Raw genomic sequence first — 14,620 nt, 5'->3', positions numbered from 1 at the left:
GTACGCGAGGGCAAGAAAACACGATTAACCGTAGGATATCAGCCGACTTAATCCCGGAGATAATCCCGACGAGATTATCTCGTTGCGCGGTGAGCTCGGCGCGCCGGTATAACGCTATAAGTGAATATTCCGAATATTGCTATTATTTATGATTGTAACATGTATAGGATTTGAGTCGAGCGGTTCAGTACGGTTCAGAACGGCAACGCGCGGGCTTAACGGATATCGGGAAACCACGGTAACAGCGGCTTACCGCAGAGGTCGTTCGGTTCTTTTTTTAAGATGGCTTTACTCTTGCGAAACGCGCAGAGGGGATAGGAGGTAGAAGGGAGGCGAGGGGGAGAAATGAACAGACCTCACAACGGCATCTCGTAGTAGTCAAATGAAACACCTTATTCCGCGTACACTGTAGATAATGGAAGAAGTCCCACAATTCGAATTTTATACGATGAAATTTAACAGCCATCATCAGGTGGCATGACCAGGAAAACAGAAGTAACGTAGCATATAAACTTATAGGACATCAACAATAGCTATGTTTCGGAATAAAGATTAACTTTTCTGTCTAATAGAGAGCGTCATAAAAATATGCAACCGAGGAACTTTTATTAGTACGTATGTGTATATAAGGGGGGGCTGAGGGAGTATTTTGGCGGGGTTTAGAAATATTATTGCGGTGTATATACATACATTGTCTGATATGTGACATTGTAAGTGTGACTATGTAAACAGGTGTATTGTGTGCGTGTGTGTGTGTGTATACAGTCAGTCTCTACACTGAACCGAATGAACCCTTCCTCTGATCGCACCAGCAACAAATAAAAACTGTCAGGTTTCTGTCTCTATTCTTTAAAAATCTATAATAACGAATGATGACAGCGAGACACACGCACATAGAGCCGAACGAGATTGTGCGATGACATTTGTAAATAATTAGTGTCTCGTGCTATTTTAGGAGCTCGAATGAGGAACAGAAGGAGAGGTAGGGAGGGAAGGAGGGGTAAGGAGGGATGGGAGTCAAGGAGAGGAGGGAGGCAGGGAGAGGAGAGGTAGGGAAAGGAGAGGTAGGGAGAGGAGAAAGGATGGGAGAGAAGGGGGAGGAGAGGTAGAAAGGGAGAGGGAGAGGGGAGAGGTAGGGAGGGGATGGGAGAGAAGGGGGAGGAGAGGTAGGGAGAGGAGAGGTAGAAAGGGAGAGGGAGAGGGGAGAGGTAGGGAGAGGAGAGAGGATGGGAGAGAAGGGGGAGGAGAGGTAGGGAGAGTATCAGTAGAAAGGGAGAGGGAGGGAGGAGAGGTATGGGAAGGAGAGGGGGAAAGAGAGGTAGGGAGAGGAGAGGAAGAGAGGGGGAAAGAGAGGTGGTAGGTTTTGAGAGTATCAGTACAGCTGTCTGTGTTTGAAACACTTATAATGATTATAGATCTCGATGTACTACTATATACATGTGTATGTGCTTACAATTGAGTTTCATTGTTTCAATCCAAGGCCGAAAAACCATTCAACTCACAATTCATATAAATCGATTCTGACATGTTTTAACTGATGATATTGATTGAATGATCGGGGTCAACTATGACATAACTAAACCAGAAAACAAAAACTTGAAAGTTCATTGACGCCTAGCAAAAAAACACGCATCATGAAATATTATCTGATTATAATTAGATTATTATTGTCAAGATTTGAATATATCGATATATTGATAATTGAATTGAATGGCAACCAGTCTAGCCCCGATATATCAATGACGTATAGTTCACGTCCTCTAAAAACCATTATCGAAATTTATCCCGAATAAAATAAGTTATGAAATATGTCATTTGTTAATAAAAAATGTCATATGTCAATAAAAAATAAAAGCCAAAATTCAGTTTTCTATCAAACTTAAGTATAAAACCTAAATGACAACCGATAATACTTCCTACAATAATATTCTACATAGATATTTTACTATTGCTTTTAAACCAGATTTCTTCATAGAAATTCCTTATGCATGTAGCTATCTAAAAGTCACAGGATAATGTCATTTTCATGCAGGCAGCTCGGTAAAAATCACAGATTATCCGAGGTGAATATCGCGAACAACGCCTTGGAAAATTAAAAATTTTTGAAAGTTCACTAGAGAGAATCCCACAATAATAACGAAAAGTCAGAAAATGTAACTCAAGCTAAAGTAGTTTATTCAATGTTTCGACTTTATCCTAATAGTCATCTTAGGGAATACTGATGTTGTCCTTATTTTAACCATTGATGAAGCACTCTGAGTCCGTCTGTCATTTTCAGGAATATTGTAATGTAATTTTTTGTAATGTAATTTATTTCATCATCAATTATAATTACAAATAAAATTTATAACAAATAAGTAGATTGATGATGAGGGACCAGAACAGAGCCTTAAAGGCTGTACAATCACTAGGACGTTCAGGCCCCCTAGAGAAAAAAAAAAGAAGAAGATTGATAATGGTAATGATAACGATAGTAATGCTAATAACAGTAATAATAATAATAATAATAATGATAATAATAATAATAATAATAATAATAATAATAATAATGATAATAATAGTAATGCTAATAATAATGATAATGAAATAATAATAATGAATAATGAATTACAACAAAAATTATGAGATATATATACAATCCAGAGACAAAGAGATCAATTCAAGTAATCAGAGATGATACAAACTATAGGAAAATTAACGTGCTTTGAAAGTTATTAAAGTTTTCAAACATAAGAATATAGACGTACTTTATTGAATTTTGCTGTGACAATCGAATTAGGGGGGATTTTTACCGGTGGTTATTTTTCACCGGTTACCGAGCTCATCGACTCACACAGAACCGCTTGAATAACGGCATACTAGGTATCAATGCATATAATCATCTTTTGTAACGGTTTTTACAGGCCTAATGAACTATATATTAAACTTTCGCAACAAGTGTTTGCAGAATTCGCAGTTACCACGACTAATCAATCAATACGTGATCGTAAACCGACCCCCTCCTCCATTCATCCCCTCCTCTCCTCATCCCCAGTTGTCCTCAGTTGTATAAATTGTCAACAGATTGAGATTTAGACAGATTATTTCGACATCAATCGTCAAATGACCACTCGACCAAACGACCGACCGACAAACATCGGCAACAGCTGATTCAAACATCATTGATTCATCCACTGATATGTTAATAGTTCTATATACAGCGGGGACATCGTTATGACGACGTTCAGGGGGATAAAAAAATCCATTTGGCATAACAGATTGTGCTAAAGATCCTTACAACGAACTTCAGAAAAGGTGCAGAAAATCTGTTCTTCATAAGTGATAGTTCCCTATACAGCGGAACCTCGTAACAACGAGTTTTAGAGGTGCAGAAAATCTGATCTTCATAAGTGATAGTTCTCTATACAGCGGAACCTCATTGCGACGAACTCCAGAGCACCTGAAAATCAATTTATTGAAACTGGTAGCGCTAGGGAACCTCGTTTAAACGTACTTCAAGACACCAACAAATCTGTCCATTATAACTAATACCGATAGTTCTATGTACAGCGGGACCTCGTTACAACTAACTTCACGGGGACCAGTAAATCTGTTTATCCGTCGTGTGAGCAATCCCGGCGACGACGATTTTGATCGCCCGATGAATCGCCCGTATCAAACATGTTTTTGATATCGTCGCCCGATTATATACGCCAGCGATCTGAGCGCTCGTCTGCCCGCACCTACCAATAGGATGCATCGCGATTTGTCAAAATGGCCGTGCCATCGCCCGCTAAGCAACGTACGCTGCCGGAATATCGATTTGATCGCTACGTGCGCCCGCCCGCCCGCCCGCTCGTTTTCGGGCAAAAAAATACGCTCACGTGTCCCTACTTTGTGGTGGGTCTGTAACGGGACACTCAATCCAAAAAAAAAGTCGAACGTAAATTACCAACCAAATAAATAACAAGGTCAATCCCTATTCTAAGATTTTAAAAGAACGCAAAAAGAAAAAATATAACCTGGTTGGTTGGTTACATCGAGTGTGAAATTTCCTTCTTACCTGAATCTTATAGGCCTAAGAATGTTTATTTGTAAAAACCATTCTAAAAACTCACGACGGAAGTGTTCGTGTATTCGTGTCTATATACCCGACACCGACCGGCGGTGTCTCGGTTTTTGTACAATATATCGGCCAGCCGGCGTGAAACGCGTAAAGCAGTAATTATTGAAATGCACTCAGCGGGTCGAATGTCAACTGTAGAACATAAAAACCGAAATCTTATCATAACAACAGAGACCGATCAAAGGAAGCCACAATGAACCCACGCTGATATCAGATCAAAGGAACCCAAACATTACGGGCGACATATAGAACCGCGCCGTGTTGTATTATGATCGTACCTGGTACTCGTGTTCTCACACCCCGCAGCCCGCGGCCGCCCCGCGACGCCCGGTAAGAGACAACAATAAACAATAAAATCCGTTCGAAACTTAATCATTGTCACCGCCACTGTCGTCGTCGAACTTGACCCGAAAATTAGGTGCAAAATAAATTACCGTAATTCGTAATGCGAAATAAATTACCGCAATTCGTAATGCGCGGCTTCTATAAACTTGACCGGAACGGCGACGGAGGAGGTACTAGCGAATACTAGCACCGACACTGACCCGAACAGTGAGTGCATGCTCATACGAATCATTCCTACAGATCAGTCATTCCGGAATTCAAGGACTTCTCAATGAGTTGTCAAGGAGAAAATTTCAAATTTCGAGGAAGTGTCCGATCTGTGTATGTGATAACTAGGCCTAAACATTTTCTAAAAATTGCCAATTTCTCAAAATTCAAGGAGTTTTCAAGGACTTTCGCGTGTTTTGCTCAAATTCAAGGATGTTCAAGGATGGTTTAAGTTTAGAAATAGTTTTCAAGGAATGAAGGAGTCGTAGGGACCCTGTTTAATGAAAATATACTGTATATGTATCACTGATGATCTCAAACATCAAACAGGAAACACACAAAAACAAACTCAAAACATAGCTGTAGACTTTACACTGAATATAAAACTCTTCCTATAATTTCTACATCTCAAGTGGCGAAATCTTGATAACCTTTTTGAACTCTTTCACTCGGAATAGATTACCGTCTTTGATGATATTTTGAAGTCTGATTCTCGATGATCTCAACTTAGCCCCCCCCCCCACGTAAACTAATTTCACCGTATTAAGACCCAACTCAGTTCAACAGAATTCAAAATTATTTCATTTATCTCATACAACCACATTGATAGCCGTGTTGAGTGTTGAGGGGTGAGTATTGAGGGGTGAGTAGTGAAGGGGTAAGTGTTGAAGGGGGGTGAGTGTTTAAGGCGCAAGTGGTGAAGGGGTGAGTTGTCTAGATCTATCGATCTTCTTGATGATTGTATTGAAGTTTTACATTAACTGATAAAATGTCAAATGATGTCCTCGCTATCATCGACCGATGTACATCTCTCCAATACAATCATCCCGATCTCGATACCATCAAACCCGTGGACTGGGTTTTATCGATTTGGGCCTGCTTTACAGACAACCTGGGCCGGATTTTAAACCTGGTATTGTATCATATTTCTAACCAGTAGAGAAAATTCTCACAGTCCTTTATCTTTCCTTGTTGATGCGGTAAAACCCGCTTAATCCAGATCGGCTTAATCCGGATTTCGGTGTAATCCGTATATTTGCAGTCCATTTGTTCATGAATATACAAGAAAATGACTTTGAATCCGGATTTCCCATAAACCGGATGAATTTCCCAATGATCCAAATTAAGCGGATTCTAATAAGTTCATATTATGTATATATGTAAATGACGGGAAAACATACTTCAAAATTTTCCCAGCGTCGAATATAAAACCAAACCTACAGAATCTGACCCGAACTTTGTGTATTTGAGACCAGAATTAACTAAATCTTCAGTTCCCGATCTTTCCGAGTCGATATTTACAAATTCCTATATATTCCTAATAAGTTCCTAAATATGCATAAATGGCGGAAAATTCGAAATATTCCCGGCTTCGAAGTCAAATATAAAGCCAAATCTACGGAATCATGACACGAAAGATGCGTATTCGAGACGAGCATCATTCAAGCTATATCGGCCCTACTCTCGCCAGCGGAGTTCATTCATAATTATTGATAGTTCACTACGTCCAAACCCCTCCGGTTAAAAGTTAACTCAACAAACGCGAATAATAAACTACGGTATCAAGCGGCTACGAAATACTTTTAAATAATAATAATAATAATTATAATAATAATAATAATACCGCCGTATTTTAATCAGTTATTTCGAAACTACGAGAGATAGATCTGAATCTTACCTGCGAAAGTTTATTCTCCTCGCTACGACGATGATGAATTCTATTATTTTGATCGTTATAGAAACAACAAGCGCCGTTAGTCATAATAATCGAATCCGAAACACTTCTTCCTCTTTTACTTTTTTTTTTCTTCAAATCTCGCTCCGTTTTTTTTCGATCTCGATCTCGAAAATAAAGAGTTTTTCGAAATCTCAGAAAAACTCGATCGAACCGATCGAGTTTTCGTTATCGATCTTCGAACGATATTTCGTCGCCGACGATAACTTTTCGGTTTCCATCGTCACGACGATGATGAGATCGTTAACTGGTCGCCGCGGTGGATACTCGCGACGCGACAATGGACAACAATTAGTAACAATGCCGGAGAGAGAGAGAGATCGACAATGTTGTAATAGTGCGTCGTGCGAGCTAGTGAGTGACTGACTGACTGAACGAGCCGTGTAGAACCTCCCGGTTAACACTGTCTCTCGCTAACTAGTATGCACTGAATAATACCAACGCCAGTCGATGTTGACCCAGTTCGCGAATTTAAGTGCGGCAAAACCAATCGGCTCGCGAGGTAATATAAGGTTTATGGCGGTACAGCTGGAGATGTGTTGCGCGTTCGTTCGCTCGTAAAATCTGCGCGCCCGGCAGACCCTGTACGAAATAACGAATCAAGTGGCCATAAAAAACCTCTAAAAATCTATAAATGGTTTTATACTCGTGAAACGCGCGGAGAGAAGAGAGAAACAGAGAGAGAGAGAAAGAGAGAGAGAGCGCGCGGTGTATGTCACAAGTTTCCAATTCTTAGAAATATATATTTTATAATCGATGTTTGTAGAGGGGTTTTTTTTAATCATTCTACGTTTTATTGTCGTCGTTTTAAACGTTACAAATTACATCATATCCCGGTCTTGTTTCGCGCATTAAAAAACGCACCTAGATCCTTCGACAATTTAGTTCAATTTCCACACTCGCGATTCAACAATTTCAACCAATTGACGGTTGTTATTCGAGATTGTTTCGATTGTCGACATACCGGGAGAAAATTAACAAATTCAGACGAAATATGAAAAACTTTTCAGACGAAATCATTTTTCATTAAAAAAAAATTCGAAATAAAAACTCAAAAGTTTGTCAACATTTAGATTTTTGAATGACCATAGAAGCGATAACACTAAAAACCTCATTTTCTAATGAGTAAAGACAGTTTATTGACACGAACGTTTTCGGGATCATATCCCCTCATCAGGCGAAATACAAGTGAATCAAATGATTAAACTACAGGTTTATATACAACATAAGTTACAAAATTACAAGTGCTAAATTCTAAGCTAATTACAAACCAAGTATCTAATTACAAGCTAATTATTTGAATACATTTAGGATAAAGGATGAGCCGGTTTGAAATAATTGTTGATTTAAAGAGGGTCGTTGCGCTTTAATAAACAGGGCCTCCCTAATTTTACAGTCGAGATCAGATGAACCTTTGTCTAGAATTTTGAATTTGTTGTCACTGAATTCCTGATCACAAGTGTGACAAATTGCCATCTTTAGATTTTAGATTAAGATTTTTAGTTGAGCTAATTTAGAGAGGGGAGAGAGAGGAAGGAGAGAGGTAGGGAGGGAGAGGTGATAAGGTATAGGAGGGAGACAGGAGAGGGTGAGGGGAGAGGAGGGGTGAGGTGAGAGGGGTACGGTGAGAGGAGAGAGGGAAGAGAGAAAGGAGAGAGAGAGAGAGGTAGGGAGGGAGAGGTGATAAGGTATAGGAGGGAGACAGGAGGGGAGTGAGGAGGGGTGAGGTAGGAGGGGTGAGGTGAGAGGGGTACGGTGAGAGGAGAGAGGGGAGAGAGAAAGAAGGCAGTGAGAACAGTAAGAGCAGTGAGAGCAGTGAAAGATTTAAGTAGTATCGCAGGTCGCCCCTTGCGGAGAAAGTGAGACATCTCGAGATGACGTAACCGTTTCGTGGAAAGACGAGAACCGTAAAAACGTCTCGCGCGAGCTCAGAATTTACGACGATTATTATCGCGCAGGGGTCGCGCGTCCTTTAAACATATGCCTCATACTCACAATTATCACGTTGCTGCGATTGGTCGTTTTTCAATCTATCTCCGGCGCGGGACCGAAATCTACAACAATACCACTAGTAACCTCGGTAACACTGACAGCGACTAAGTGTGTACCCGATAGAGACCAAGCGTATAAAACCAGATCATATAAATTTCATGAATAAATTTCGACGCACATTTGTGGGGAGCCACCTGGTTACAAACTTGAATGAATAAATCGGTGATTCAAATAATATTATTTGATATCTCATAAACCGCAGCTACGGACGGAAGGGGCACGCGGAGCGGGCGATCGTGGTTATAGGGTTTATCGTAGCCAGCTAATTTCTAAGAAGTAATAAACCTGTAGAAAAGTTATGTTAGTTTTATGTATTTTGTCTCTGAAGCCGCAGTAAAAATCTTTACATCCCCAGAACTTCCGCCGTTCTTTACGGTGAATCATCAAAACAAGCAGCCTGAGTAATAACTACTACGCGGTTTCCTGTGCGGATCCTCAGTGTTTCACTCGTGAGGGTGAGGTATCTCCCCTCGGTTCAACTAATGAGGGTGAATTATGTTCCTCAGTTCCACTCGTCAGGGTGAGTTCTCACCTCTAGGTTTCACTAGGGGGGCTGAGTTCTCTACCCTCAGTTTTAGAGGGTGAGCTATCTCCCTTAGTACCCCTCATGTGGGTGAGTTCTCTTCCTCAATTCCACTCGTGAGGGTGAGTTATCTCCCTCAGTTCCAGAAGATAAGTTTTCTCCCTCATGAGGGCGAGTTCAACAAGTTCTGCTTTTAAAATGATCATTATTGAGCATTTTTCATTTTCTTCATGTAACTGGTTTACGTTTCATATATAATTGGTTGTTCCTCTAAAACGTAGAAATAAACATGTTTTATGTGGATATTGTCTGATTCCCTATCAACTGAAACAAAAACACATAAAGAGGAGCTCTTTATGTGTTTTTGCTAAAATCTGATAACTGTGGAGTTCTCATACTCTCCGCTCACATTTGATTCAAACTAATGACATCAGGTGGCAGCAGCGTACAGACAACATTAAATAAATTCCCTTTACAACCCTAGTAAATGAAAACGCATGATCGATTCCGTTTGATTTCTATCTAATCATTTCTTTTCATACGACGTTTTGATATGCTATCTTAAAGACATGTATATCATATAAGCCTCCTTATACTATCTTACTCGAAGGAGAATAAAAGTTTTATCTAATCTGAATCGAATCCGATCGAATCGAATCTAATCCTTTTCAAATCATACCGAAACGTTAATTTTAATGATCATAGCGAAAATAACGAATCGGAAATTCGGACGGGTCAAAAATATGGAAGGGAAATGTCGAGTAAACGGTGAACGGGATAAAAACGAATCGACACAATCAACTGACCAATCACGTCGCGTCCAATATCCATCGAATAGCGTTGTTTACGAGAGACGGCGGCGAGATCGTAAAATTTCAAAGGAGAAAATTGCATCGTAAAAACGAGGCGTGGGAACGAGGTTGTTTTATCGCTAAAATATGACCACGCGTCTGGGACTGGTGGTTGGAGCGCGCGCTCGGATGACGCGACTTTTACCTGCACCGCGCCGACATAAAACAGTCGGAAAGAAAAAAAAATGCATCCTCATACAGGTTCGCTGACTCCATGGCAACAATCGCACCCCCTCATCCCCTCCCTTAAACCCCCCGTCCTCCCCTCACCCGCAGGTCGGTATCGTATTAAACTCATTTAAAGCCATATATACGATCAATTGATATTGAAAACGCTCTTTTATCTGTCTTTTATTCGGTTCAATAAAATCGCGTCGTTCCAGTCGCGACTATAAAACGTCTATAACACATTCACTGATTGTGAAAACAGAGTTATTGATGAGAAGGCGTAAAATTTGTAAGAATTACTGAAAATTGGAACAAGATAGAAAAGTAGAGAGGGTAGTGAGAAAAGAGGGCGTAGATGAGAGATGGAGATCGTTGGAACGGGAAGAGAGTGGGAGAAAAGAATAGAGTTAGAGGGGACGAGTGCTGCTGGTTTTTATACACCTGGCATAGTTTTATAACAATATCAAAAGGGGGATAGGAGATTGAAAAGGAAGGGGAAGGGAAAAGAGGGCAATAGAGGTGAGGTAGAGGGAGGTTGAAGAGGCAGAAGGGGAAGGTAGAAAGGGGAGTTACAAGTGGGATATGGAAGGGATGATAAATAGGAGGTAGAAGGGAGGTAGACAGGGGAGGTAAAAGAGGGAGGTTGCAGGGGATAGAAGTGGGAAGTAGAAGGGAGGTAGATAGGGGAGAGGTAGAAGAGGGAGGGATATAGAAGGGGGTTAGAAGTGAGGTAGGGGCAGAAAGGGGAGGGATGTAGAAGGGGGTTAGAAGTGGGAGGTAGGGGCAGAAAGGGGAGGACTGTAGAGGGAGGTTAGAAGTGGGAGGTAGGGCAGAAAGGGGAGGGATATAGAGGGGTGAGAAGTGGGAGGTAGGGGCAGAAAGGGGAGGGATGTAGAAGGGGGTTAGAAGTGGGAGGTAGGGGCAGAAAGGCGAGGTATTTATTGGAGCTGGTTTTCACAACGACGTTCCATACAGTAGTAATTCCGTAGAGTATCGAGGAGCTAGCGCGAGTGGAATGAACGAGGGGCGAGTGAGGGGAGCGCTTTATGGCCCCCCTCCTCCGTATAATAAAACTACTGCACATAAAACTAATACAACATAACGTGGAATTATGGGATATAACGTCCTGATTACCCTCAGTGGTTCATACAGCACAAACACGTGCACAGTCGTGCCTGCTGCTTCTCTCTCTCAGTCCATCGTCCTCACTAAGGTCAAGGTCACACCAGCACACTCGTGCGCTTCAATAAAACCAGGGTCGGATCCAGCTGCTGTGAATTGGACTATATTCCTGAAAATTATTGCTCAATGATGTGCCAGCGGCGAAGCTCATTAAAGTTCTGGGTTCCTCCCAAAGAAAAATGTACAAAAATGGCTCGATATCCTTTGGCCTTTTCCTTTTAAAGGCATTCTGGACTTGTTAGATTAAGTACTCCTAAAGGATATTTTATTCACATTTTTCTGATTATATTCCGGGAATACAGTGAAATATAGCTAGATCCGCCCCTGAAAACTGTATTTTATCGATCAATGATAAACTTTAGTAAAAACACACAGAGAACTGAGTGGAGACCGATCGATGAGAGCTGCATTGGTGGTGGGTCTCTTCAATCTGAATCAGTGTCAGTCACTCATCGTCCTGTTGTACTACAATGAACAAACACTGAGCGTTTCTTGATAAAAACCGATCTATAACAGAAATGTGCAGAGTCAGGGGCGGAACCAGGGGCATGTTGTGACCATATCGACCAATAAAAAGGGCATATATTCTTAATTTAGGGCGGAAAGGCATATCAGCAAAATTTTTAAATTTTACTATCATTTTAGAGCTTTCTGAGCATCTCTGAGAGGCATTTAGTCAAGAAACATAGGTTATATATTTAGGAAAAATATCAATTGTGTATCTCAGGTGGTTACAACGGCAAATTTTGATACAGAGAAAAAATAAAAAGGCACTTAAAAATTCCGACCGTGTCGGGCGACATGGTCGACACGGTCTAAATCCGCCCCTGATAGTGGTGGGATTTACATAGCTACAACCTGGTCCATAAACTGGCATCAACCCTGGAGGACAGGTCTTTCAGTACCAGAGCACAAGTCGCATATCCAGAAGACTGATCTCACATCCCTAGGACTAGTCTCATAACCAGCATAACTAGAGGACTATATAGTCTCGCAACCAGAGGACTAGTCTCACACCCAGTGGACTAGTCTCATAATTAGAGGACAGTCTCATAATCAGAAAACTGGTCTCACAATTGGAGGACTTAAGTCTCACAACCTGAGGACTAGTGTCACAACCAGAGGACTAGTCTTATAACCAGAGGACTAGTCTCATAACCAGAGGACAGTCTCACAACCTAAGGACTAGTCCCACAACCAGACACTGAATTTCAGATCCAGAGAACTGGTGGCTTTGACCTGGGTGTCACTGACCATCAATCGGAACTACTCCATGTAGAAGCCTCTATATTGTGTATACCCCCTACTCCCTCCTACTCCCTCCCACTCCCCTGGGGGAGTTTCACTGTTTCTTCATACAGCACTGCGTATAATGACAGTAATGGTGCAGACCCATAAAAGTTGCACAATCTAGCGAACCCATAAAACGTGAATAAAACTACAGCCAACAAGGCGTGCCTTAGAGAGCAATCAAATCCAAGCCTTCAAAATGAAACTAATATATCACAGAAAGTACAAGCGGCACCTATAAACTTAACAACCGTAAACCTTCTAAAAAATTACACCCATAATTAATTAGGCGGATTGAAAAATACGCTCAGAGAATTAGGTGATAATGATCGGTATGGCTCATAGAAACCAGGCGCGGCCTAGCTACAGACAGGGTATCAAACCAAATACGAGAGGGGGAGGTATGGGGGGGGAGAGGTTTGATACATTAACAACAATTTAAACATGTCAACTGTTTGTTAACTGAGTTTCGATTCAAGTGTTTCTAGATCCCCACTCATTAATGAAACAAGGTGACTTTCAAAAGTCAATGCACTTAATGAAATCGGTGAAACAAAAACCTGATTTTATTCGCAATGAGAGAGAAACTGAAAACCAGAGAAAGCCGTCTGCTGTTACACCTAGAGTGAATTATACCTAGAGTGAATTATACCTAGAGTGAGTTACACCTAGAGTGAGTTACACTTAAGAGTTATACCTAGAGCGGGTTACAATTAGATTGACACCTGGAGTGAGTTACAACTAGAGTTATACCTAGAGTGAGTTACACTTAAGAGTTATACCTAGAGCGGGTTACAATTAGATTGACACTTGGAGTGAGTTACGCCTAGAGTTATACCTAGAGTTACACCTGGAGTTATACCTAGAGAAAGTTACACTTAAAGAGTTATACCTAGCGTCATACCTAGGGTGAGTTACGCCTAGTTACACCAGGAGATGTACCTAGAGTTATACCTAGACTAGAGTGAGTTACACTTAATGAGTTACATGTCTTAGATTTAAGTCTAGAAACAAAATCAAAAATAAACTAATTCTAACTTCTGTCATAACGAAATGAACTCATAATTAAAAGTTAGCCTACCTGATCACCAAAGAAAACTCATTTCACTAGTTGTTGAAGAACCCGAGATCTTAACTGAGTTCACGAATTCATGGAACAGTACTGTGATACTAACTGGGTATAAAACCGTCTGATAGAGAGAGAGGGGAGAGAGAGAGAGGACTCGCTAGTCATAAACTTTATACAGTATACAATGACATGTTTACAATGGTTTATATTGATAATTAGTAATAAAATGTCTGATCTATGCAGCGGTGCATGGGGTGCATAATGTATAGCAGTTTCATAATACAATAATCCACGTAACTGATACAACCACTTACCCCCTCCCCTGACACTTCCCCTCCCCGACACCTCTAATACCCCATCTCCAAACACACCCAACATACTCCTCCCCAACACACCCCTCCCCTCACACCCTCCCCCTCTACACCTCATATACCCCTCCCCAACATACCCCCTCCCCGACATATCCCCTCCCCTGACACATCCCCTCCCCAACACCCCTTATAACCCTTCCCTGACACCCCCCTTATACCCCTTCTATGATACACCCCTATAACCCCTCTCTTACATTCCCCTTAATACCCCATCCCTGACACACTCCTAATACCCACTCGCTGACACACCCCTAAAACCCCCTCCCCCTGAAATTCCCCTGACTACTAAGGATCGATTTTTCATTTCAAGTACAAATTGCCTCACGCTAGATTTGACGGACTTCAGTGGATTGAATATTAGGGTAAAAATATATAGGAAAAATATATATTATATCATAAAATATCATTTTTTGCGAATGTTCTTTCATTTATGCGTAGTTCAGAGTTAAATACGTTTAATACCTCCCTCCCATTAATACTGGTGGCTTCACACAAATTTATAGGTATTTTATGTTGTTGGTTGCGTAAGTAATAAAAATCTACAGCACAAAGTAATGAATAGAGACACAAACTATTTTATGATTTTACAACAACTAGGTTTATTGAGGTACAGATGGTGGCCACTCCTAGGGTGCAGCAGAGGCATGGCCACTCCTAGGGCGCAGCAGAGGTGTGGCCACTCTTCAATTACATTAAGCTGTTGCACAGTGAAAGTGAACCGA

General features: G+C 41.1%; 1 protein-coding gene across 2 annotated transcripts in view; it reads right to left on the bottom strand.

The window, feature by feature from the left end:
- The window catches only part of LOC141908606 (uncharacterized), a 30,318-nt gene extending 16,710 nt beyond the window's left edge, over positions 1-13,608 (bottom strand). Inside the window, exon 1 of one of the 2 annotated variants that reach the window (XM_074798708.1) lies at positions 13,540-13,608. Coding sequence is in view for 1 of the 2 variants with exons in the window: in XM_074798707.1 (XP_074654808.1) it covers positions 6,336-6,419 (84 nt within the window). In the remaining variant the exon portion in view is untranslated. Of the gene's footprint in view, positions 1-6,335; positions 6,795-13,539 lie in introns of those variants that run through there. The other variant, XM_074798707.1, reaches the window with a different exon arrangement.
- Between the last annotated feature and the right edge of the window lie 1,012 nt (positions 13,609-14,620).

The sequence above is a fragment of the Tubulanus polymorphus genome, chromosome 7 (assembly GCF_964204645.1).
Source record: "Tubulanus polymorphus chromosome 7, tnTubPoly1.2, whole genome shotgun sequence".
NCBI classification, from domain to species: domain Eukaryota; kingdom Metazoa; phylum Nemertea; class Palaeonemertea; order Tubulaniformes; family Tubulanidae; genus Tubulanus; species Tubulanus polymorphus.
The sequence above is the reverse complement of the archived record's forward strand: the minus strand, read 5'-3'. Positions and strand labels throughout refer to the sequence as shown.